This window comes from Chaetura pelagica, unplaced genomic scaffold, assembly GCF_000747805.2.
Source record: "Chaetura pelagica isolate M959 unplaced genomic scaffold, ChaPel_1.0 scaffold83, whole genome shotgun sequence".
NCBI lineage: Eukaryota > Metazoa > Chordata > Aves > Apodiformes > Apodidae > Chaetura > Chaetura pelagica.
In genome coordinates, this window is record NW_009952893.1 from 5,811,561 (window position 1) to 5,834,165 (window position 22,605).

At 39.3% G+C, this 22,605-nt stretch overlaps 1 protein-coding gene across 5 annotated transcripts in view; it reads right to left on the reverse strand.

Moving 5' to 3' along the window:
* The window catches only part of EYA1 (EYA transcriptional coactivator and phosphatase 1), an 83,309-nt gene that overhangs the window by 52,431 nt on the left and 8,273 nt on the right, over nucleotides 1-22,605 (reverse strand). For 2 of the 5 annotated variants that reach the window (XM_009995566.1, XM_009995564.1), the window contains exons 2-7: nucleotides 15,786-15,866; nucleotides 13,811-13,880; nucleotides 13,297-13,442; nucleotides 8,960-9,082; nucleotides 2,338-2,420; nucleotides 1,732-1,918 (exon numbers count right to left, since the gene is read on the reverse strand). In XM_009995566.1, coding sequence (XP_009993868.1) covers nucleotides 1,732-1,918; nucleotides 2,338-2,420; nucleotides 8,960-9,082; nucleotides 13,297-13,442; nucleotides 13,811-13,880; nucleotides 15,786-15,866 — 690 coding nt within the window. Of the gene's footprint in view, nucleotides 1-1,731; nucleotides 1,919-2,337; nucleotides 2,421-8,959; nucleotides 9,122-13,296; nucleotides 13,443-13,810; nucleotides 13,881-15,785; nucleotides 15,867-22,605 lie in introns of all 5 variants that reach the window. The other 3 variants (XM_009995567.1, XM_009995565.1, XM_009995568.1) reach the window with 3 other exon arrangements.

Consider the following 22,605-nt stretch of genomic DNA (forward strand, 5'->3'; position numbering starts at 1 on the left):
CAGTAGTCCTGGCAGTGCCTGAGGAGGTGTGCACATGACCAAGGAACATGTCTGAGGGAGAGCAGTAGGGCACTGGGGGATATACTTTTCATAGATGAAAGCATAAATTAGAAGAGGACTTAGGTGCAGGACCTACCCATGAGAACAACTTATTTCAAATATCTGGACAAAACTTTCTTAACAAGAGTCCAGAAGATCTGAGGGAGAAAAGAAAAATGTCCTAAAAAGGAACTGGTAGAGAGATTCTGTCCAGGCTTACAGAGCACAGAAAACTAGTTAAACAGGAAGACAGCCTTTAAGCCACAAAGGTTGAGCTTGGGAAAATTATACCTTCCCTCCCTGTATATTTGTTTACTGTTCTTTTTAGGAAGTATCAACCACTGAAAAAGTACATACACAAAGATTTTGCAGCAGATCAAGATACAGATGATACAACAACTCCATTTTAGTACCTTGATAAAATCTAAAACTTGATCACATTATTTTTTTGGGTTTAGAAAAAGTTACAGCTTCCAACTAAAAAACAAACAAACAAAAACAAGGCAAAAAAACTCACACAAGAAAACTAAACTAAAAAATTTACAACAAAGTAAAAAGCAGTGTAATTATGTAGACTCCAGTATGCATCCATATAGTCAAAAACCTGCAGACTCCAATATGCATTCATATATTTAGAAAGATTCTTCTCTCAAATACATTGCACACATGTGCATATAAACAAAGAAACCAGCTGTATTTTCTTCTCTACTTACTTTCAATTAAGATATCAAAAGAGACAACACTGTATACATTTTCTTCAGGTACACACTTGCAGAAAACCAACAGAATGCTAGCAAATTATATGAAAGCTCACATTGCACATGCAAGATCAGTTCCATCAAGAACTTCAAGGAAAAAAACAAACCTCTCTCAACAAAACTCCAAAACAAAACCTGATGATAACAGGCAATGATAACATTGCTAAATCATAGCTGCTGCTTACTGCATTACTGAGAAACATATCTGCAACCTTGGACTTTCTCTCTGACAGATTTCAAACTTCTGCCATCTACTAACTACTAACATGTTTGAACTGTTAGAATTTTTTTTTATTTTTTTATTTTTTAATAACAGTAAAAGTATTTTTCACCTCTTATTTCCAAAGACAGCTGGAGCAGTTTGGCATAAATGTTCAAAAAACATCTCAAGTAGTAAAGGAATGCCAAATTCCAGCAAGAAAGGTAAAACGACTGGGAAGAAGAAAAAGCCACTGAAAATCTTTTCTTAAAATGGAAACACTTGTGGAATTTCAGCTCCCCATTACAAGCATTAGTATGTCCTCCAAAAGTGAAAAACACAAAAGCTCTCTTTCAAGTGGACAGTTGTGCTATGGTCTGAAGGCCTCTCAATTTCAGTCTTAGGAAAAATCAAAGAAGTTTATCTTAATGAAGACAGAGTTCAAAAGCATCAGGTTCTGTTTTGGTGTAAAGACCTTCCCATAACTTGTAATTTTTAACACAAGCATTTTAAAAATAAAAACAAACAACTTGTATTTTGCACAAGCTTTAAACTTTAATTCGTCTCAGTTTTTCTTTAGTCTATTTTATGTGGGAATTTATGCAAGATGTGCCACAGGGTCAGGATTAAGGAATAATTAAAAAAAAATCGACTGCACAAAAAAAAAACCCAATTCAACCCCCTTTCAACTTACAAAAGCGTGCTTCATAGGGACCATAAAATCCCTGTAATTACCTGCTGCAGGATCTGTAACTGCTTGACTGGTGATGCCAGATGGTGGTTCTTGAAGCTGGTATGTTGCATTTGTGGAGGGTGTCGTTGGGCTGGTGTTGCTGTTTGTCATGTAATGTGATGGATATGGTGAGCTATTATAATACTGTGCGTATTGGCCCTGGCCAAAACTGGGATAAGAGGGATATTCCTGCAAGACAAAAAAGCAACTGAATAGTCCATCAAAGTTTTGCTACTTTTTAGTATAAATTCCAAAATATAACTACAAACACATGTCAGACTTTCAGCACGTATGCTTCCTGGACTAGATGCTGTGGGACCTAAAGCTGTGAGGCAGTAAAACAAAATCTAAATTACACATAATTTAGTATGTCTTCTCATACAAATAGTTTATGAGGCACAGTACTGAAGACATGTGAATACGAACATCAAACCCAGACAATTAGTTCTACTATTGGAAGAGGATAAATTGGAGACAAACATTTATAAACATTAGTTTCACATGAAATGAGGCTAATTTCATTCAAAAAGCTACTTAAGGGTTACATTTTTTCAGTGGACGATAATTCTAAGTTTGCCAGTTTCCTTGACTCATGTTTACAAATTTACCTGCTGTGAACTATTAAATCCAGTAGAATTTGTGAGAGAATTATTTCCTGCATATATTCCTGATGATGTTGTAAAACTGCTGCCTGAAATGAAAAGAAAAATTATGTGAATTACTAAAACACAGTGTCTGAAAATAACTTCCATCACACTATTATATCATACGGATATGGTATATTCATAATATTTCCCACATGTTGATCGATTTGGTTGTCATCAGCTCTGTAACATGTTAATATAAGGAAAGTGATAATTCATCATTCCCACACCCTGTGTTTCATTGTTGTAATAAAAAGAAGAACTTGAAATTTAGAAAGGAATTTGGAGCCGCCTCGAGTCTGATGTTAGGTTATCCCACCCCTCTGAATAATCCCCAGTGTTGTGGAAGTAATGAGCGCTTCACCTTCAGGTTTTGTTGAACAATAACTACGAGCCTGGTCCCAAGAGAGGCCATCTCCCCTCAGTGAAGCCCATAGGTTCTGTTTCTCCTACCACCTTCAAGATCTGGGTCCTTTTCTCTCTCTGAACCTCAGTGCCCAGAGACAGCAAAAGCTGTAACTCCCTACTCCTACCAGCTCAGCCCAACTGCAAAGCCATTAGGATTTGCTAATCAATCATACACAGCCTTGGGCCACAAACTTTTTTTTTTTTTTTTTTTTTTTTTTTTTTTCCTAGAGTCTACCAGGCATGACAAAAAAAAAAAAAAAAAAAAAAAAAAAAGAAAGAAAGTACCTCTCTGAGAAGAGAAACTCAGGATTGAATTCAGCCTGGAGACTGAATTACTGCCTTTACCTCCCTCCTCCCCTCATGAGCCACCACAATTTGACAGATGGGGCTCTTGTTTAAAACCTAACCTGAGAAGCTGTTCCACTAAAAGGGCAGCAACCCCCTTTCAGCTGTTTTGCCCTCGCTGGTTATAACCTGGGAGCGACACAGCCACCAGCTGAGACATATGGATGCACAGGGTGAAGCTACATAAGCCACCAGAAAGTCTGTAATGACTCAACCTATTGAACTCATCCAGCAGGAGATCACCAGCCAGCAAGGAGCTTGCACAAAAGTGCATGGGTTGTTTACAGCCTCCCTTGCCACTGAAACCTGCTTTAGTGCAAAGATATATCAACACCTTGGGAGCAAAAGCTTGCAGGTGAGCAAAGGAGGCAAGGAGGGGTGGAAATCAATAGGGAGCCAGGCGTACAGATGCACTGATCCTCTGATCTACCTGACACAACTCAATTAACCAAATCCTACAGAGTGGTTACTCACAGGGGAAAGTGACATTTCTTGCAACTCCTAAACAGCAAGGAATGCAGGCAGGGCATGCCTAGTGCAAGCCTAAAGGGTTATTTGTGAGCTATTTACTTTCTTAAGCAAAAAAACCCAACCAGTAAATATTCTAGATAAAAAGTCAGGCACAAAATGTTTAAATGCTTTGATTGCAAAAGTTAGTTAAAAGACTTCACAAGTTAAGCCTCAAAATAGATGTGAAGTATGTCCAACAGCAGTGGGAGTAAAAGATGAAGCCTAAAGTGTGATAATGACTATAAAGACTTCTCTTGTATTTGCTATTAGTGCAAAAAAACCTATGATTGTTGATAGATGCTACTAATCCTGTGAACTAAAATCAGATTGCTCGAGCAGAAGAGTTGACATCCAAGTTTAGCAGATAGTGCAGATAAACAGTACTAATGAGAAAAACATGTTCTTTTAAATTTAATTTAAAATTGGAAAACAGATGTGATTTTTATTATAACAAACCCCAGAGCCAAAATACAGCTGAAAAATATTTTAAATTGCAAAACTTTGAAATGCTATTTTATTTCTAAGAGTGCTTCGGCAGGAAGAATGTAAGCCACTGTGTCTCTTTTTATTTCTGTAGTTACTACTGAGTGATGCAGTAATACATTCAAACACAAGTTTTATAGGTGCATGTTTTGAACCATTCTGAAAAGATATAAAAGGCCTCTCATAGTTATAGAAAAACAAAACAAAATTTTTTTTTGAGGAATATATTATCTTTCCACAGAAAGTTTGGCAAATAATTTGCAAGAGCAAATGAGAAAAGTAATTACATGCCAGCCAGTATCTCTCCCTTTCAGACAAAGGCACACACATACTAACACACAAATCTCTCTCTTTCATCTCATGGTCAGCACTGGCTCCTATGGAGGAGGGGTAGGGGTCTCCTAGACCGTAACAAACATGAAGCAGGTTTCTCAGAAACAGCTCTGTGGGCCACCCAGAATTACTGGTCGAAAGTTTTTTTGTAAATACTCCAATTCTGCCATTTGTTTTTTAAATATTTGGCAGTGGCATGGCATAGAGCTGCTGTTCCTGCCTTAGTTGAATAAACACAAAAATAAGAATCTCTAAGAAATTAATGAGCTTTACTGCCCCAAGTTGACCAGCTACGTATCTTTAAAATGTTATAAAAGCTGTAAATTGCAGGTCAAAGGTCTATTTTGCAAAGGGCATGGACCCACACTAAAGCTGGGAAGCCCAGTCAGTGTCGGAAGACCGCCAGACCCTGCTGGGACCAGGGCGCGGGCTCCAGGAGTGGGGCTGGCCCTCAGGCTGCCACAAGGAGCAAGATGTGGTCCTCCCCTGTGCATCTGCCACAGAAGTCCATTTGCTTTCCTAGCTCAATCTCCTTGCCATGGGCTATGTCTATCATCAGGGTACTATGTATGTGGCAGAAGTTTCGTGCAGCTCTCCTGGGAAAGCCTAAGACGGCCAGATGGGCTATTTAAACTCAAGGTTTCTTCCGTTTGCTTACAGTGTTCAAAAATCCTTGGCAAACTCCCTCTTGTTGTCCTAGTAACTGCTTAGCCATCCAGCACAATATTTTCATACTGTATAATAATAACGGAATACCTTAACGTTTACTTTTTTATGGCTGAATTCCCAAACCGATTTGGTTAGTATATTCTCAAACTTCACAGTCTTGGTAACTAAAACAATGCCAGTGCTCATCACAGGTCTAGTGCCCTTCCAGCAGTAGGATGCTTCAGTGCAGGGTAAAAGCCATGCTTTTATCACAACCAAAAGGACACTCAAGAAGACAGCTAGAAATTGAGCTCTTTCCTTGACATTTCCCCCAGCCCTTCTCCACTCCATTTATCCTCACTGAGCAATCCTTGTAACAGTGCCAATATAGGAACAACGGCCTTTTCCCACAGCCATTAGTCATGTAAGTGGTCTTTCAACATCTATGAAGCAACTTATATGAAATACAGCTTCAGGAACATACTTATTAAGGTGAGGGTTGGGGGGATGGGGAGACAGGGTGGCAGAACCACCTAGGTCCTCTTCTTACCCTCTCCCCTCCACAGTCCCACTACAGGGACAATAAATCTGCAACAAACAAAAATCCAGTTACCAGAAAAACCTTAGCAAGGAGTCACAGGCAGCAATTTTCCTCATAATTTTCAAAAGTTGGCAGTCTCTCCCTCTGCTATCGTTCGGTGACTAATCATGCTGTAATTTTAGCAGGTCCAGGAAAAGCCCTGGCTTTAATTGACTGCACACGCACCTTGAGGCAGCACCTTTACATTGCAGGGAAATGTTCGCCCCAGGGAGAGGAACCAGAATAACTCCAAAGCTTTCAAATGTGAGGTAACCCCAGTCAGGGAGCACAAACAAGGTAACTGCAAGACTGTAGGGAATCCCCTTCACTGCAAGCAAGAAGGCCAGCAGGGCCCCAAGCACACTGTCCTGTAAAGTTTGGTTGTGAAATAGGTTGTGGGATCCATTATCTCCATTTAGCAGCTCAGTAGCCACACACAGGAGATGAAGAACTGCTGTTGCAGGCTATGACAAGGCTGAGGCTGCCCCGTCCGTATAATGCTAGAGGGGAAAGGGAGAATAAACTCTTTTTCCCTCTCTGGAGGTTTCTGCACAAACAACTGAACACCAGCAGCACTACCCCCATCTTCTGTCAAGAGGATCAATTTTGTCCTTAAATAACAGCTGAAACTATGAATAGGTTCTCCTTCCAAAATTAAATGAGGAAAAGGAAATGAATGTTTCTGTTTACTTTTAACATCTGTTCAATCAAAAGGAAGAATTAAGTCAATTTAAAGTTGTTTCAAATTCAAAGCTTAGCCTAATGAAAACATTAAAACGACACTTACTTTCACACATAGTATAGATATATACTGTCAAAACTGAACTGCAAGAAAGACATGTTCAGCAATATGATTCTTTTCTACTTAGCTTCCAACAACTCCACCAGTATTTTAATTTGAAACATTCTCCTTCTTTCCATTCCTATGGTCTGTCAAGTTTCTGTAAGAGACTAGTCCTTCCTTCATCCACACACTGTGCTGCACAAAAGAAATTACATACACACATACTCACCCACTCTGACCTGTGGCTCTTCCACCCAAGCTAGACTGCCAGGGATCTGCTACCTTTCACAGGTAGGTAGCTCTCAAACCAAGGACAGCACAGCTGCAGCAGGACCCAAGTTCAGACTCCCTCCTCCCTCAGCTCGCAGACAACACTATCATGAAATCAGCGCCTCGGACCATGCTCTCATTAGAGCTTCACAACTGGGTCATCTTTAACAAATCTTTTACAGAACATTTTTAGATCCTTCCTGTTCAATGTGTACAGCTGAAAGAATTGCCAAGATCTTACTGTTCCATCTCTTGACAACCACCACCCTTTCATGACCTTGACAATTCTGATCTAGTACACAGTTTACGTATCACAGAAAACAAAGCAATACCCTATACAACAGACCTCTATGTAGTCCATTACTGAGCCCTAGCTTTGCTCTACTAATGCCAGAAGTCACTACTTACTCTCAAAATTTTGCAACAAGCACTTTCTCATATTCTCCCATGCTGCTCCCCCTTTCCTCCCCCTATCAAATGAGTTTCCCACAGACATCTGCAAAACTACTTTATTGTCCTCCCTAAAAAACTTTTTTATTGACATTGCTTTCCTCTGTATCTTCCCAAAACTCCCACCTTTAGAGCTGTTAGATAAACATGGGGTTATCTAACATGGGGTCACATATGGGGTGAGGACTGTTTATTATGTCTAAACTGTGTCAACTGTATTGTTATATTAGGCTCCAATAAGCCCGTGTTTTTTATTTTACCCTCCAACTTCTATGGGGACTATATTTTAATTTGACTGTATAAGTTAGCACAACAGGATCCCAGTACATGACTGTGGCATGAAGTCACTACTGCAATAGAAATTATAGGCAATACAGACATGATTTTTCAATAACTCTATTTCCTAGTAACTACGAAGTATCAGTTCCTTAAAAGCTAGAATGCTGATCCAGGAGTTCCTTGCAGCTGCTGCTGGCAAGGGTTTTGAGCTCTCTTCTACAGAGAGGTAGGGTTTCTTTGAGAGAAGGGTTATGTGTGTTTGGATTTTTTTAGTGTGACTCTCTGCAGAAAGCAAAACCAGAAACCTGTTTATCATTGTATTTACTCTGATGAGTAGAAGATCACCGCTAGCCATCGTGTAGAAGAAAATCTGCATACTACTCTTACACTGTCTTCCTCTTGTCAGAGCACACTACAAGTAAGCAATACTTGAGATGTCAATGGTTGCTTCTGCCCCATGGAGCTACTCAACACAATTCAGGAGAGGATGTAAAAAAAACAACCCAAAAACATTCAACTTGTCTCTGAGTGAAGGACTGGATCAATATACCCTCAAAGCTGTGGAACAAAAGCAAAACCTCAGTCATTTGGTCTCTGAAAGTACTTCTGCCTCAAGGCATTTCATGGAGCTTTTACATGATGGCACAGAGTTTAAATGGAGCATGATAATAAAAAAAAGAGGTGGTGAACTTTTAAGAAAGGTGGTCCAATTCTGTGAGTGATCACTTCTTTCAACAGTTCTAAAATATGAAACACACTTGATTTTGACTGTCAAATTCAGGGATTAAAAGTCCTGCAGCAGACATCCAAAATTAGCTATCTGCCGTAAACATAGATTTTAAAAAATATCCCTTAAAGATATTCAAACTTGGGAACAGACTTGGGAACACCCAGTGACTTCCCAATACAGAAGGGGAAAAAGGAATTGGGAGAACAAGGTGGAAAGGTATTAAGTAAACTAAACAGGCAAGTAAAGCTACAAAAAATAATTGATAATAATAGCCCACACATACAAAGACTTCCAGCTTTTAAATAGACTTCAAAGAAACAGACTTCAATCACTACTTAGCTACCTCCGCAGCTGCATTAGGTATTTTTATCTTCTCCCTCTCCAAACATACTCAGGTGTCAAATTATATTTGGCACTTCCTAAATTCATAATCCTGACAAGTTTTCCAGGAGTCCCTTTGTCACGTTCACTATTTGTTAAACTATTGCTATTTGGAGATACATTTTTACTGTAGTAACACTACAACACCTCACTATTTCAAAATTAATGAAGTCATTAAGTGAGGGATCTTCCAAACTGCTGAGAGCTGGCCTGTCACTGCTCTCAGCAAAGGCAACCATTATTTCAGCTCCAACTGCAATAACATCAGAGGTAAGTGCTCAAGCAAACATTCATTTTTATCCTAGGAATGTAAAGAAACAAGGGAGAAAAAAAACTCCACAGCATCAACTACATGTAGTTAATGGTAATTTCTGTTTATACAGACCTTGCATCTGGTAGCTATAGGGAGCCTGTCCAGGTTGAGGTGTGCTAAAGCTAGCACCGTAGCTTAGAAATCCTGTCTGTCCAGGTGACTGTGACTGTGCCAATCCACCTTCTGTCTTGATGCCTGCCCACAATGCACCTAAATCAGTTAGTGACAGCAAATCTATTTGTTCATATTCAAACAGGGATGGAAAATAAAATCACTTGATTATCAGCACTTTTAACATATACCTAGTATTCATGCATGAGAGAACAAATACTGAGAGCATGCACAAATGAATAGGATAAGGACAGTCTAAAAGCACACATAAAACTGAAGTTCATAAGGGATAGGTTAAATTCAAAACTGTGCTTCCAATAACTGCAAAAGAAATTTATACATGAATAGGAAGTTGCATTATTCCTTTTTTCCTTTCCTGCCAGAGGCTAACTTTTCCATATATTCATGACATTTCACAGAGGTAGATTAGCAATTTTATACGATTTTAATGAAGCATAGCGTAGCCAAACTCTCCTGCCATCCACCCAGTTATGACATAACTGAAATTTGCATTGTATAATATTTCCACATGAAAATTACATGGCTCTGAGTGCACTGGCTTTCTAAAGAATTAGAAGTGGATAAAGAGAACTAGGAGCATTAAGTGTAATGATGATTTTCAAAGCTAATTAAGCACTATAGGAGGCATTTAGTCTTTAAACAAATAAACACCTAACAGACTGGAACTGCTCCTGAAGGAATCTCTCAAACTGGGAAAAAAAATAGTGGAATAATTAATCTGCACTGACAGTGAAATCCATTACATATCACATTGCCCTCTAATTTCCAAATTTAGTAATAAAAGAAACCTAAGTCAAATTAAATAAATGAGTTGTCTCCTAATTTCAGTGATTCTTCTTCCAATTTGTAATATAACAAGCAAGCAAACATCAACAAGTGAAACACTGAGGAAATGCACACAATTCAGTCTCTGTCTCTTAGTTTTAATTACAAGGTTGTCCCAACATGAACTACCATTTAAAAATAATTATAGCCAAAGCAACGGAAAAGTAATGCAATACCCTTAGGTTTCATTGCAGAGTTTAGTGATACCTCATTGATCAGAAACCATCATTATTTGAACTGAATTAACTAAATGTGAATTAGTAATATTGCTTTGAAAATAATGGTTAATCTCAGTCCATTTTCTGGTTGGATTTTTTTTTTTTAAACAATATCATCAATGTTTGAAGTTAGGAGAGATCTGAGTAGTTACTGTGTTTGCAGAACATCAGTATCTCCCTATATACAAATGGCAGCATATTTTCTTCTGCCATTTAAATAATTATTTTTCAACTGCTGTCATTAATTACCCTTAATTCCTTCTGCCAAACCTCATAATTGCCAGACTAACTCTGTTTGCTTGTTTTTCCCTGATGCTTACTTGCTGCTTCTGTTTCATGTTACAACTGAACAATCCCGATGATAAATCCGACACCTCATTTCCAAGGGGAAACTCCTGCTATGGATGTTTTGGTATCAATGACCCCTATTTGTTGTCTGTTTAAAGACTTCTGAAATGCTGATTAAATGTTGCTTAGAGAAAGTTTAACTCAATCAAACGTTACATTTCTAGATCAGCTTTAATGGCCTGATTCAACTCTCCATTTCAGATGAAGCAGGAGGAGATGATTAAAGGCAGCAGCAGGAGGATGCCACTTAAGTGAAGACAGCTTGGCACTGACGTGCCCTTTTGCAAACCTCCACACTATGAAGAACCTTTCATCTCCTGGGACCTACTCTTTCCACCTGCTCTCATCCAGAAGGCCTTCACTCATCAAACCTTGATGCTCCCTTCTCCTTCTCCCAAGTCTAATGTATGCAAGGAAGTGGGAAGGGATAGTGAGAAAATATAAGGGGACTTCCAGTATCTGGAAAGAAAAGAAGTTGGAAAGCAAAGCATTTGCTAGATGCTGGTACCAGAGCAGGCAGGAGGAGGGAGCTTCAGGAAATTCTCCAGCCTCCTCAGGGGCTCTTCAGATGTAGCATAGCCAGGAGCCCCAGGGAGGCAGCTGTCAGTGGCATTCCCCTCCACCCCCCTTCCTGCCTGCATGGCTGCAGCATGGTGGAGGTGGGGGAGTGGAAAAACTAATAGGCTAGAGGTGCGTTTGAGACAGCACCTTCTCTGCCCTAGAGAGAAAATCTGAGGAACTTTGATATGTGAATCTACAAATACTTTGCTTTCAGTAAGCCCCAGAGTAAAGAAACAAAAAGAAACAAAGCACTCCCTCCTCACACCCCCCCCCCAGTTTTTCATTTCACATAAGTCTCCTCTCTTTATACCTACTAGAAGCTCTGCCTGGATGAGAGAAAGACAAGGCAGATTGTGGGATCTAAGCTGCAGACCCAAGAGGAGAATTTTGGCTCTAAACAAGGCTTTGGGTTTTGCCTATTGCAAATGAGCATGCCAGTTTTCCTTATGTAATTTATTTTGTGAACATGGATTACATGATGTGCCTTAAATATGCAAAAATACATATGGTGTTAGGTCCCAAACCTTTGTAATATTATTTGCTTTTACATATTACTTCTATAAAGTACATCACCAAGGAGCACGTTAGCTCCAGTCACGAGGCACTGTCTGAAAAAACATGTTAAAAACCACTTGGCTAAAAAGCCAGTGGGTTCAGTGGTCAGAAGCAGCTCTATAATGTAAAATGCTAGGCAAAATAATCTGAAGTCCTAGGCACAAAGAATGGTCTGGGCAAAAAAAACCCAAACCAAACCAAAACAAAGGAGCAGGCAGGCATGTTAACCCCTGGTGAGCAGTTGCCAAGTAAAGCAACTCTCAATTACAGCTCCGACAACAGCGAGACAACTAAACTCAAGTAGTGAAATCAAGGTCTTGCTGAAGTCAGTGGGAGTTTTATAGTTGACTTTGGTGAGGTCAGGATTCTATCCAGAGGAACTAAGTGAAAAACAAAAAAGCCAGTGTTTGGGCTGCCTAAGACACTGCAGCCAGCCAAGTATGAACATGAGGTGTCCGCAGGAGAAACGGGTCAAGAAGAGCGCGGTGGGGAAAGGGGTCATCTGTTATCACACCACCTGAGTCAGATGGAAATAGCAGACAAGCTCTCATCAGCAACATGAGCTTGGGGGTGGGGGGGGGAAGAATCATCCCCACCTCTCTAGTCTTGAACAACTACTTTAAATATCCTTAAAATATTTTGTTTGTGCAAGTTTAAAACACGTGGAATGGAAATGAAACTGAAACATCCTACTCATGTTTATAACCATAGTTTTGGCAGTAAGTAATCAAGTCTGTTGCCACAAGAAGCTTCCTTGGATGATAATTATGATATATTAAAGAAACACATTTCTTAAATTAAGAGGAATTAATAATCTGTTTCTTATACCTAGTATTATTCACAATAATCTGCTGTAAAATATACTTGAGACCGAGTGGATCCCAACTTGAAGATTTCAGGATGAAAGATTCACCAGTTTTGCACTAATGATTTTAAGGGGCACAGCTTGTACAGTGAGTTCTGTCCTTTTGCTATACAATTTACATTACCTGAATGTATCTTTACACAATATACTGATAAAAGCATGTGGATTGTATGTTTTTAATGTATTCCCCCAGAGGAGTATAAGACCTATTTTCTAATAACGCATCCGCACTGCAGAACTGCTATGCAGTCTGCCAGCAGACAGTCTGGCAGCAAAATGGTCTCACCCACAGAAGCTTGTTTTTAAATTAAATTTTTTTTTGAAATATGTGCTACTTAGTACTATCTCCTTCATCAGGCAGACAGAGCTTTAGTGGCAATTTACCTCAATTTTCACCTCCTGGGAATGTGAACACATTGAAAGTGGGATTTTTTTGGTGGGTCTTTTTGAATCAGTTTTTCACCTGCTGAAAATCAGTGCAGCTTCACTGACTCACTTGGGTTACAGTAATCCAGATCAGCTGAAATTCAGACCTTTATTTACGGACTTACCCTACTGCCTTGCCGAAGAGCCGAGCTCCTCGGCAAGTCACCAGGAGCTGTGTCTGTGTAATGGAGAATCCTAGATCTCTTTTTCCATTTCAGTGCTGTTTTTTTTTATATCACCAATAAAAACCTAATGAATCTCTCTCCTTAATCCTAAAACAGAGTCACTCTCTTAAGTAGCTTCTTAACTCTTTAATACATAACTTTGCATCACTCAATCCAATGGGGCAATTACCAGTCTTCCACAAGAAATTCTCAAGAGCACAGCTGTCCCACTAAGCACTGACACAAGTGTCATGTAATCTTGTTCTAAAAAAGTATTTACCTCTAGAACAAAGTAACACGGACATGATTTCTTACCATATGAAGGGATTCCATAGGGTTGACCGGGCTGGGGGTAGGTGGCATAAGCTGTAGTTTGTTGCATCCCAGTTGTAAACTGTGTCTGCCCATATGCAGCCATCGTTTGTGAAGAGGGTGTAGGAAGAATATGTGGGTATGGTCTGCTATTGATTACAAATGACAGAAAATAGGACAGACGCTGCATTAGACAGAGGTGTGTACTTATTTTTAGCCTTATTTTAATCCTGCTACTTCATTAACACATAATCATAGGCTGTGCTAGACAATAGAAACTGTAAGACAAAGGCAAAATGACAATAGGAAATCAATAGTAAAAGAAAAAGTAAAATAAGGATTTCCCAAATATTTTTCAAATACATTCTTAGCATTTCTTTTTTCCCCCTAGAAGCTGCTGTGGTTTAAACTATGACTTAACAGATGGACCCAATTATTATTTTAAATGAGGTTAAAATATGCCTATTTCAGTTATTATTACTACTACTACTATTATTATTTTTAAAAGATATCATACTTGGAAGGGTAAATCTGTGGTGGGGAGAACTGGTGTGTTTGTCTTGGGCTGAAACCACTGCTTCCAATTGCTGCACCAAGGAGAAAAGAAAGCACACAGAAGTGTAAATACACACACCAAAGATAAATATTATTTTTCCTAATAGAATTTCAGAGTATTAACAAGGTTTTAATTAAATTCAAATATCATTGATACCTTAGATAGAAAATAATATTTTATCAGGAACTATACAAGAACGCTTAACATAAAAATCTTGATTACAAATTTCAAATACTAAATTGCCCCTTTGTACAACTCTTGAGCAATAGTTAATTCTTTGCTCGCACACGGACAACATTTTCAATGCAAACAATCTATTTCCTAATGGAAACATTTCCCTTCATATTTTCAAAGGATTACTGATATCTCAAGTGCAACATTTTATTAACTTTTAGAATTTTTAAGACCTACATTTTATGAAGGAGCTTTATGCATGCCTCGATTGAAAACATATGGCCAGCTTCAGAGCACGTGCCTCTTTTTAAAAAAATAATTTCATAAAACAGATGATGTATTGCCATCTTACACTTCCAGCTCCCTCCCCCCCCCCTCCACCTTTTCTTCTTTCTAAAATGTTTTCAGACCTTCAAAACAGCCAGCATGGCATAAAGATGTCTACACCAATGTGCAAATGTTCTTAGTGAAACACCTCAGGCTTGGAGGCTGAACAGGGAGCGTCTCCCCAGCTGCCCTGCCACTGCTGACACACAACTTAATGCCAACCCACCCAATTTCGTTTGGTATTTTTGGGTGCTGCTGAGAGCGCCGCGGATGTGCCGGTGTGCTCTGCCCTAGGCATTACTTTTGGGAGCCCTTCCCTCTCTGGTTACCATTTGGGTGCCATTTCTTCCCTAGGCCCCCAGGCCGGTTTTGAAGCCTTTGCCAGAAAGGGGTCAGCAGCAGGTTATGAGACTACTGTAAAATCAGACAGCCGGAGAAACAACAGGCCCTATTGCTAAGTACTTGGAAATAAACAAGGCACGGATAATTACCCTTCGCCAGCTACCCCTTTCCTGGCCAACTACAGGGAAAATCCATCATCTTTACACTCCAAGAGCTCTTGTGGAGCATGGAAGGAAGCAGGGAATCTCTTTCCGTGCCTTCCTCACCTGATAGTTTTTCTTTCTGTGGCCTGTTTGGCTGCAGATATGCCAAATGTTACAGTCTGACCTTTAGTCAGATCAACACTACTATTAAACACACTACCCTTTTCTTCTTTTAGAGATTTAAAATACCCTGGAAATTATTTTTTGGCTTTCAAAATTGATACTTCCATACTTAACAGCGTGCACAGAAAATGGAGGCCATGACAAGACCAGAAAAGGACTGGCTACTTGGAGCCTGACTGGTTGCAAGATGTCAAATTTTGCTACTCTGGAGATATAATACCACAACATAGTATTAGATCCTTTTTTATTTTATTTGCACCGTAAAAAACAAGTGCTAGAAACACCACAGTTAATCCACAGGTATGCAAACCTGTGCAAACATCTTAGGATTTTCTCAGTGTTTATCCCCCGTATGTTAGAAGCGAAGAGGCTTCCAGGAAGAAAAAAAGCCTGACAAAAGAATGAATACCTTGATAATAATAAATTACAATAAATGAGGAAAACCTACCCCTCAATTACAGCACTAATCACAGAGCTAGGTATGTTTACTCACAGAAAACAGAAGAGTAATTACTCTGGGCCAGAATACTCCCTAGTCAGATTCCCACCGAAGACACCAATGGACATTAATAAGCCTGATGCTGTAATGATCCTTACTCGGGGAAAACTCCTATTGACTTACACTGTCTGAGTAAGATGAACAGAAATAGGCATTAGCTGCAAAGCTCACAAGGCTTTTTAACAGCTGTGCACCGGTTTAGGCCCCATGGGATAAGAAAATATTAAATGAAAAAATGCTGAGCTTAAAACCTTTGTTTATTCCTTACCTGATCCTGAGAAATTGTCTAAAGACCCGTCTGTGGCAGTAGTAGTAGCAATCTCACTGCTGCTCATTGGTTCTGTTTTAACTATAGAAATATAAATAAAATATATTCTATATGCACCTAATATTCTTGCACACGCATGCACACACAGGCATTACAGCCACAAATTCAACAAAACAAAAATCTGCCAAAAATATTTGAAATCATGGCTATCAATGTTTTGCATTTTATGTATTTGTGTATACAAACAATGCAAAGTACTGGCAGCTATGATTTATACATACATATAAAGTGATCAAGAGGGTTATTTCTGTCCCCAAGGAATAAGAGCCACTGTAACAAACCAGAAGTCCCCATGCAATTCTCTGCACCTGCCCTGATTCCTCTTAATCCTGCAGACCCAACAATAAGGGTCTACATTTAGATCAGGTCACACAGACATTTACAGTCTTGAAAGACAGCAATTTGAACAAGACAAAAAAGGAAATATTTTTAAATGGGTTTTTCTGAGGTCTACTCAATTTTTTTTTTTTTCATCCAAATAACTTTTCAAAGGAAAAATGAGAATTTGTGATGAAGTAAAATATTTTTCTCATGGTGGATTTCTCCCCTCAAAATGAAAACCAATCCGACTTTATATTCAGCAAGCCTGAATAAACAAAGGGGACACAGTCCTCACTAGATACTCCAAAGAATGCTTTTTACATTTTATTCCCTCCCAACATGGCTGTCAGAGAGTAAAAAACAATGATAGTAAGAAAGATTCTCTCCTGGCTCAGGCTGCTTCATAATTAATTATTCATAACTTTTAATGAAGCTTCAAGTAAATAAATGAATCTCCCTTTCTGATACTCCTGTGCAATCCCAGCAACAACAGAATTCCAATCCATGGAGCAAGGATGGGGCTAACCTGGCAAACAGGCACAACAGCTACCCTCTGCAAGTTACCAGCTCAGCATGGCAATCTCTCAAATGCATTTTTACACACATCGCTTTTGGAGTTACAGCACACCAAAAGCGACCCAGGAGGATGTTTCAGAAAACAACGGAGCTGATCTTAGTACCAACGTGCCACTGCTTTTGCTTTTGTTGACACACACAGTCACCACTTCCCACGCACCAGCGCTGGTGCATACCTGACCTTTCAGCAAGGCAGTTCAATCAGACTGCAAAAGGTGAATCCAAGAAAACCCAGGCAAAGTGCACCCTACTTGATGTGTAAAGATGTCATCTTGACTTGGGTGTGCCTGTATATATGTGCTCAGGAATTGTGGCCATCAGTAGCAGAAACTCTTCTAGGGCCAGGTTTGCAAAGGGTGAGGGAAAGGCACTTTGCCCTTACGACAAAGGACCGTACTTTTCCTTGCCAATCCAAATTCTTATTTCCACATACCTCACTATTTCTTTCACTTGATTTCACCCACAGGATTTACATGCAATCTGTAAAGATTTTAATATTTGGCCACTACTGTCTTTTGATTTTCACACAGGACGCACATGCTAGCTTGGGAGATCAAAACTAGCTCCACACAAATCTCTGCCATATTTGCATTAGCAAGCAGTGCAGCCCAGTAAGAAAAATTTCATTGAGTGAAATGGTTGGTGCATAGGGTCCACAATTTAGGTATTTGGGGCAGTGGTTATTCATGCTAGGTTTAGTCTTGTCCCAAGGAGGGAGTGCCCATTAGAGGCTGGAGAACATTAACTGTACTCTTGCAGAGCAAGCACCTTTTTTTGAAAGAACTGAAGGAGGTGAACTGATATGTGGTAAGAAAGGGTGGCCAAGAGGTTCACTTCAAGAGTGCACTCATGACCTGAACTATAAGTCTAATGCATATTATTTCTTAAAAACACAACTTATAACATATCCAGTATGAATTTTATAACTAAATGCTTAAACTCTCTAACACACAGATGTAACAAAATATTTGTTGCAAAGTGTCTATCCAAAGTAATTTTCCAGAAACTGTCAGATTTTTACGGCACGTTCTACAGTTTGTTAATCTAGATACCAAGAATTACAGCATCTTCATTCTGCTTTTTCTTAAAAGTTTATCACAAACTAGATTTTACAGTTGGACTAATGTTTCCTTCAAAAATTGCTCCAGCTTTCCCCAAAACTTGCAAGTGTTCCCATACCTAATTTCTGTAATGCAATTATACTTTTGGTAATAACAGTGAAAGATAATTTTCTCTGTAACTGACTGCTGTGTGGGAGGAAAAGAGAGGAAGATGAGGCAGATCAACCTAGCTTGGGGTAAAGAGTGCAAGATTTCAGTATATGCTTTCTGCAAACTCTTCCCTCTTCTCTAATGAAGAAACAATTTTTCTATATTCCTTACAAAATAATGTGACATTGCTTGGATCACCACAAACTAGCAGCCCAAGGACCATAGTGAATTATATAGAGACCTACAGCATCATTTGCTTTAGATAAAGATTTTTAGGATAATTTCTTTCTAAGTGGATGTAAATGCCTTCCTTGCTGTTGGTTTAAAAGCCTTCTTCATGTGCACTGATCTGTATCTCAGATCCTTGTTAAAGATACCATTTGGGGAAAAGCCTCATCAAAACAGAATTTTTGTCTGTATGATCATGAGCACTAGTTCAGTGCAACAATGTTTGTATCTGAATGCTGTTTACTGAGCATTCTACTTTTGAAGATACAGGAAAACATATACAAAATATACTGCAGCAACTTTTTCATGGAAATTATTTCTAATTGATGAAAGAGGTGCTTACAAGTTTTTCATAACAACTGTTCCATATGTCTCCCCTTTCAGCTGTTGTATTTCCTGCCTATATGAAAAAATGGGATAAGAAAGGCTTTTCCCTGATTGTGATACCCATTAGTAAGGTGATAACAAATAAGCCCCATCATGACATCTTTAAGAACAACTGTGACCTTAACAGATCTTTGAGCCACAGCTAGTTGTGAATTTAATAAAGATGGATAGGAATTGAAAAGCCCCCCATTACCCAAGTATTTTAATCAAAATGCCAGGAATGACTGGGAATTACTTTCATTCAAGGGAATGAAAGCTTGCTGTATGAAGAAAAAAAAGAGAAGAAACAGCCATGGTTTCACCAGTTGGAAATATTCACCAAGTGAAGGTCACTACTTGGGAAGGTCTCTCATTTGCCCAAGGCAAAAACTGACCTGCAATGGGACATATTTCCCCCCAGAATGAAGGAAAAAAAAGATTCAGAAGGGATTTCCTAAGCCTACAACTCTGCCACTCTATCACAGTAGGACATCAGTAATCCATGTCTATCTTGAGAGATGTATGGAGCTGTCCAAGGAAGCAAGGCTGTGGAAGGGCACAGACCTGGCCCTGAGCCCTGCTCCTTAACCATGCTCTGGATTTCAGGTCCTCACATTTTCTGTGGCAATTAACATGTCTGCAATGTATCCTTTCACAGGAGGATGCTGGGCAACCAGAGGGAATATCACCACCTATACAACATGGTGCAAGCTTGCCGGTAACCTCCAACAGCCTGCTCAGTTGTGGCAGAAACCACAGAGAGCGAAACAGGAGAGTTCCCATTTCTGCTGCTCCTTTGTCAAAATAGACCTTTACAGAAGTGCAGAATTATCAGACTTGCATTATAGAGGCAGACTCTGATTTAGCAATAGGCTACTACATTTTAGTGCCAGCAAAATCACTCATGTAATAAAACAGATTATCAACAAATTGTTCAGGAGGAAACTTGATGTATTCCTAATCTGCTGCCAAAACTCAACGATTATTTAGAATTACTGATATTGATTTCATTTATATACCAAGGAATTTGAGAAGCTACATCAACGGAGAGACATTTTTCTTCCTTATTTTAGTTTTCTAATTGATGAGATTCTAAAGACAATATTAAAACAACAACAACAACAAAAAAAAACCTGCATAAGAAAACAACACAATAGAAAAAAATACCAGTAGCAGATACTAACATGCATACTAGCCCTAAGGGAAAAAAAAAAGTACAAAAATTCTGAGATAGTTTAACTGTTAATCTAATGTACCACTGATTGTCAAGATATTTATTCTTAAGACACTCAGATGCTCTAAGTGCAGTATGCCCTCTTTGGTCAGGCATATTACAAAAGGTGGTTAAAAATTACTTATGTGGCAGTGCCTGAACTCCACTAAGAGACAGAACTTCAGACCAGAACCCACAAGTTCATGTGGTTCGTTGGCCAAGTAACAAGTTTCTGAGTTCACAGCTTGTCACACAGTCACTGGCAACAGTAAAGACTGCTAAGAGGAATGAGATGTTGTCCTTTTAAAATATGGATTCAGAAACCTAACATTTAGCCACACAAAAATAATATTAAAACATAAAGACTGCACCTTCAAGCAAGCAAAAAGAAAAGCTTTAAAATTACTTTGCAGATCTAGAATACATATAAGGCTTGCTCTACTGAACTAGTCTTCGTTAACAGCTAAGCCATATACATTAAACCAGAAAAGAAATATTGTAAACATGGCTAACTTAATAAATCAGTTTTAATTTTATAATTTTAAGACAGAATTGATGTTAATAATGTTATATTATTTGTATTATGTGAGTAAGTGGGCAAAATGAAGTAATTCCTGGCTGACAGTTCACAGTGTTCATGGGGCACAGAGAGTATCAACAAAGCAAGCAAGGCTGTTAGTTAGTTTATAGATGTAAATACAATCTCTAGCCCTATTTTTGTTTGTCTCAAGGTGACATCTTCAAACAAGGTTAGCAGCTAAACACCAGGCAGATATCTTAATAATTTAATGTATCCATTACTATCCATACACTATTTTACTTGGTACCATCCTTTTTCTGTTCCCACTAGAAGCCCAAAGCTCACCTAAAAGCTCAAAGATACTTGTAACTAACAGGAGAAAAATTCTACTTTGATTCTCCAAGATGATTATGTTTTCCGTTATTTTATTCAGTGTCTCCTCTGTTTGTCAAGAAAAATCTTTAAATTATAAACAGCTTACTAAAGGTTACAGGTTACTTATAAATAAGTTACTCAATCATATTAATTGCTATCCAGGACATTATTCTCTTTTTTTATCACAGACTATGCAATCATCAGCTCCTGACCAAGAAGCCCGATAAACTTACTTGCTCCTGTATCTCAAAGCAAGGGACTCTTCCTGAAACTCGTTGTCTGGAAATTACCAGAAAGTAATTACTACAAGGTAATTTCCAGCCTAAATTTATGTTTAGCTTTCAAAGAAAGTCCCTGCTCAAAGCAGCACATTCTATTTCAAGCCCAGACTGTTTCCTGCTCTCCCCTCCTCTGATGTTGGAAGGGTTCAAAACTCACGCAGTGCTTGGGCTGCAGCTCACATCCAGCTTTCACTGCTTGCTCGGTTCCCCCATGACCCTCACCCTCCTCTTACCTTATGCATTACAACTGAAAGACTTGCCATTGTAGCTGCTCATGCAGCTTGCATGTGCAACGAAGTGGCATTGCTACTACAGTGCAAAATCAGAAAATTCAAAACCATCTGGGTGGAGACAAGTTTTGACAGAATTTGGGGCTGCTAATCAAGATTTAATGTGAATATTGATCTGACAAGTACAGTCATGGGTTAAAACAGTCTCATTCACTGTAGTTTGGAGACAAGAATATCTAAATCAAACTAACATTCTTTCCCCTTCACACTCACATGTCAATTTCTACCAAATGACTGAATCTCTCCTGTACAAATGGAGGCAGCACATATACAGAAACAATCCTTTTAGAGGTGTTATGGCTTATTTTTTCATGTAATATGTGTAACAGTTTGCACCACATCTTTGTAAAGTACCTGTACTCTTCAACCAAAGCCAAACAGAGTGACCACACAGCGTCACAGCCTCAGCTGCTAATGGCAAAGAACACTGACTTCAGCAACTTTCTGGGAGCATGGAGGGCTTCAGGTGAACAGAGAGCACCATGGAGAAATGAAACCTGCTCTGCCGTCCAGGTGTAGAAGACACAAGGTTGAGACATGAGGTCAGGAGCAGAATGGCAAAGCAGGTGGGACCTTTCACACATGGGAAATAATATCCTCTACTTTTGGCCAGGGTCTGAACTCCAGGACTGCCAGACTTAAAGGCAAATACACCTGGACTAAGATAGATAATGCCAGCCTGCATTCCCCTCCACCCAGCAGTAACAGAAAACTCCTCAGCTTGTTTCATCAAACCTGGTGGCACAGGTACTTCACTCACTGACCAAGGATCAGATGATCAACCTACCCCTAAGTTTTATGCTTTTTTATCTATCTATGATAAGCACACCCCCTCAGAAGACTACAAGATGCAAATAGAACTGCTAAATCATCTGAAGGGTCACAAGTCTCTGAAGTTGCTTCTTCAAATATCACCCTATCATCTACTAAGGTAGACTAGATTTAGATGTCCTACTCCTGTTCCCCAGAGTTTCTTCTGGTGCATGCTGGCAGCAGGGGCTGGATTTCCTTCTTGTCTGTTTTGCTGGCTAGGCATGTGAGATTTCTGTTTTATGCTGTGCAATCACACAAATGCACACAGGCAGATCATGCCTAAGAGGCTGGTCCCACTGGAGAGATGCTGCACCTAGCACAACGTGTTGCAGTTCCAGTTTTCGGTGGAGTAGAGCACTATAAGAGGTTCTTGACATCCTGTGCCAGCGGGGCTCTAGGACCCTCAGGCACACTCAGAGGGTGCTCTCACAGCACCATGCTTCATCCACAGAGTGGCATGGCATGTGCTGCAAAAAAAATTCATTAGAAGCTTGCAAAAAATAAACTATATTAAAAGAATGGTACCTCCAAGATGTTCCTTCCTCCCCTCCACCCCCCCCCCCCCC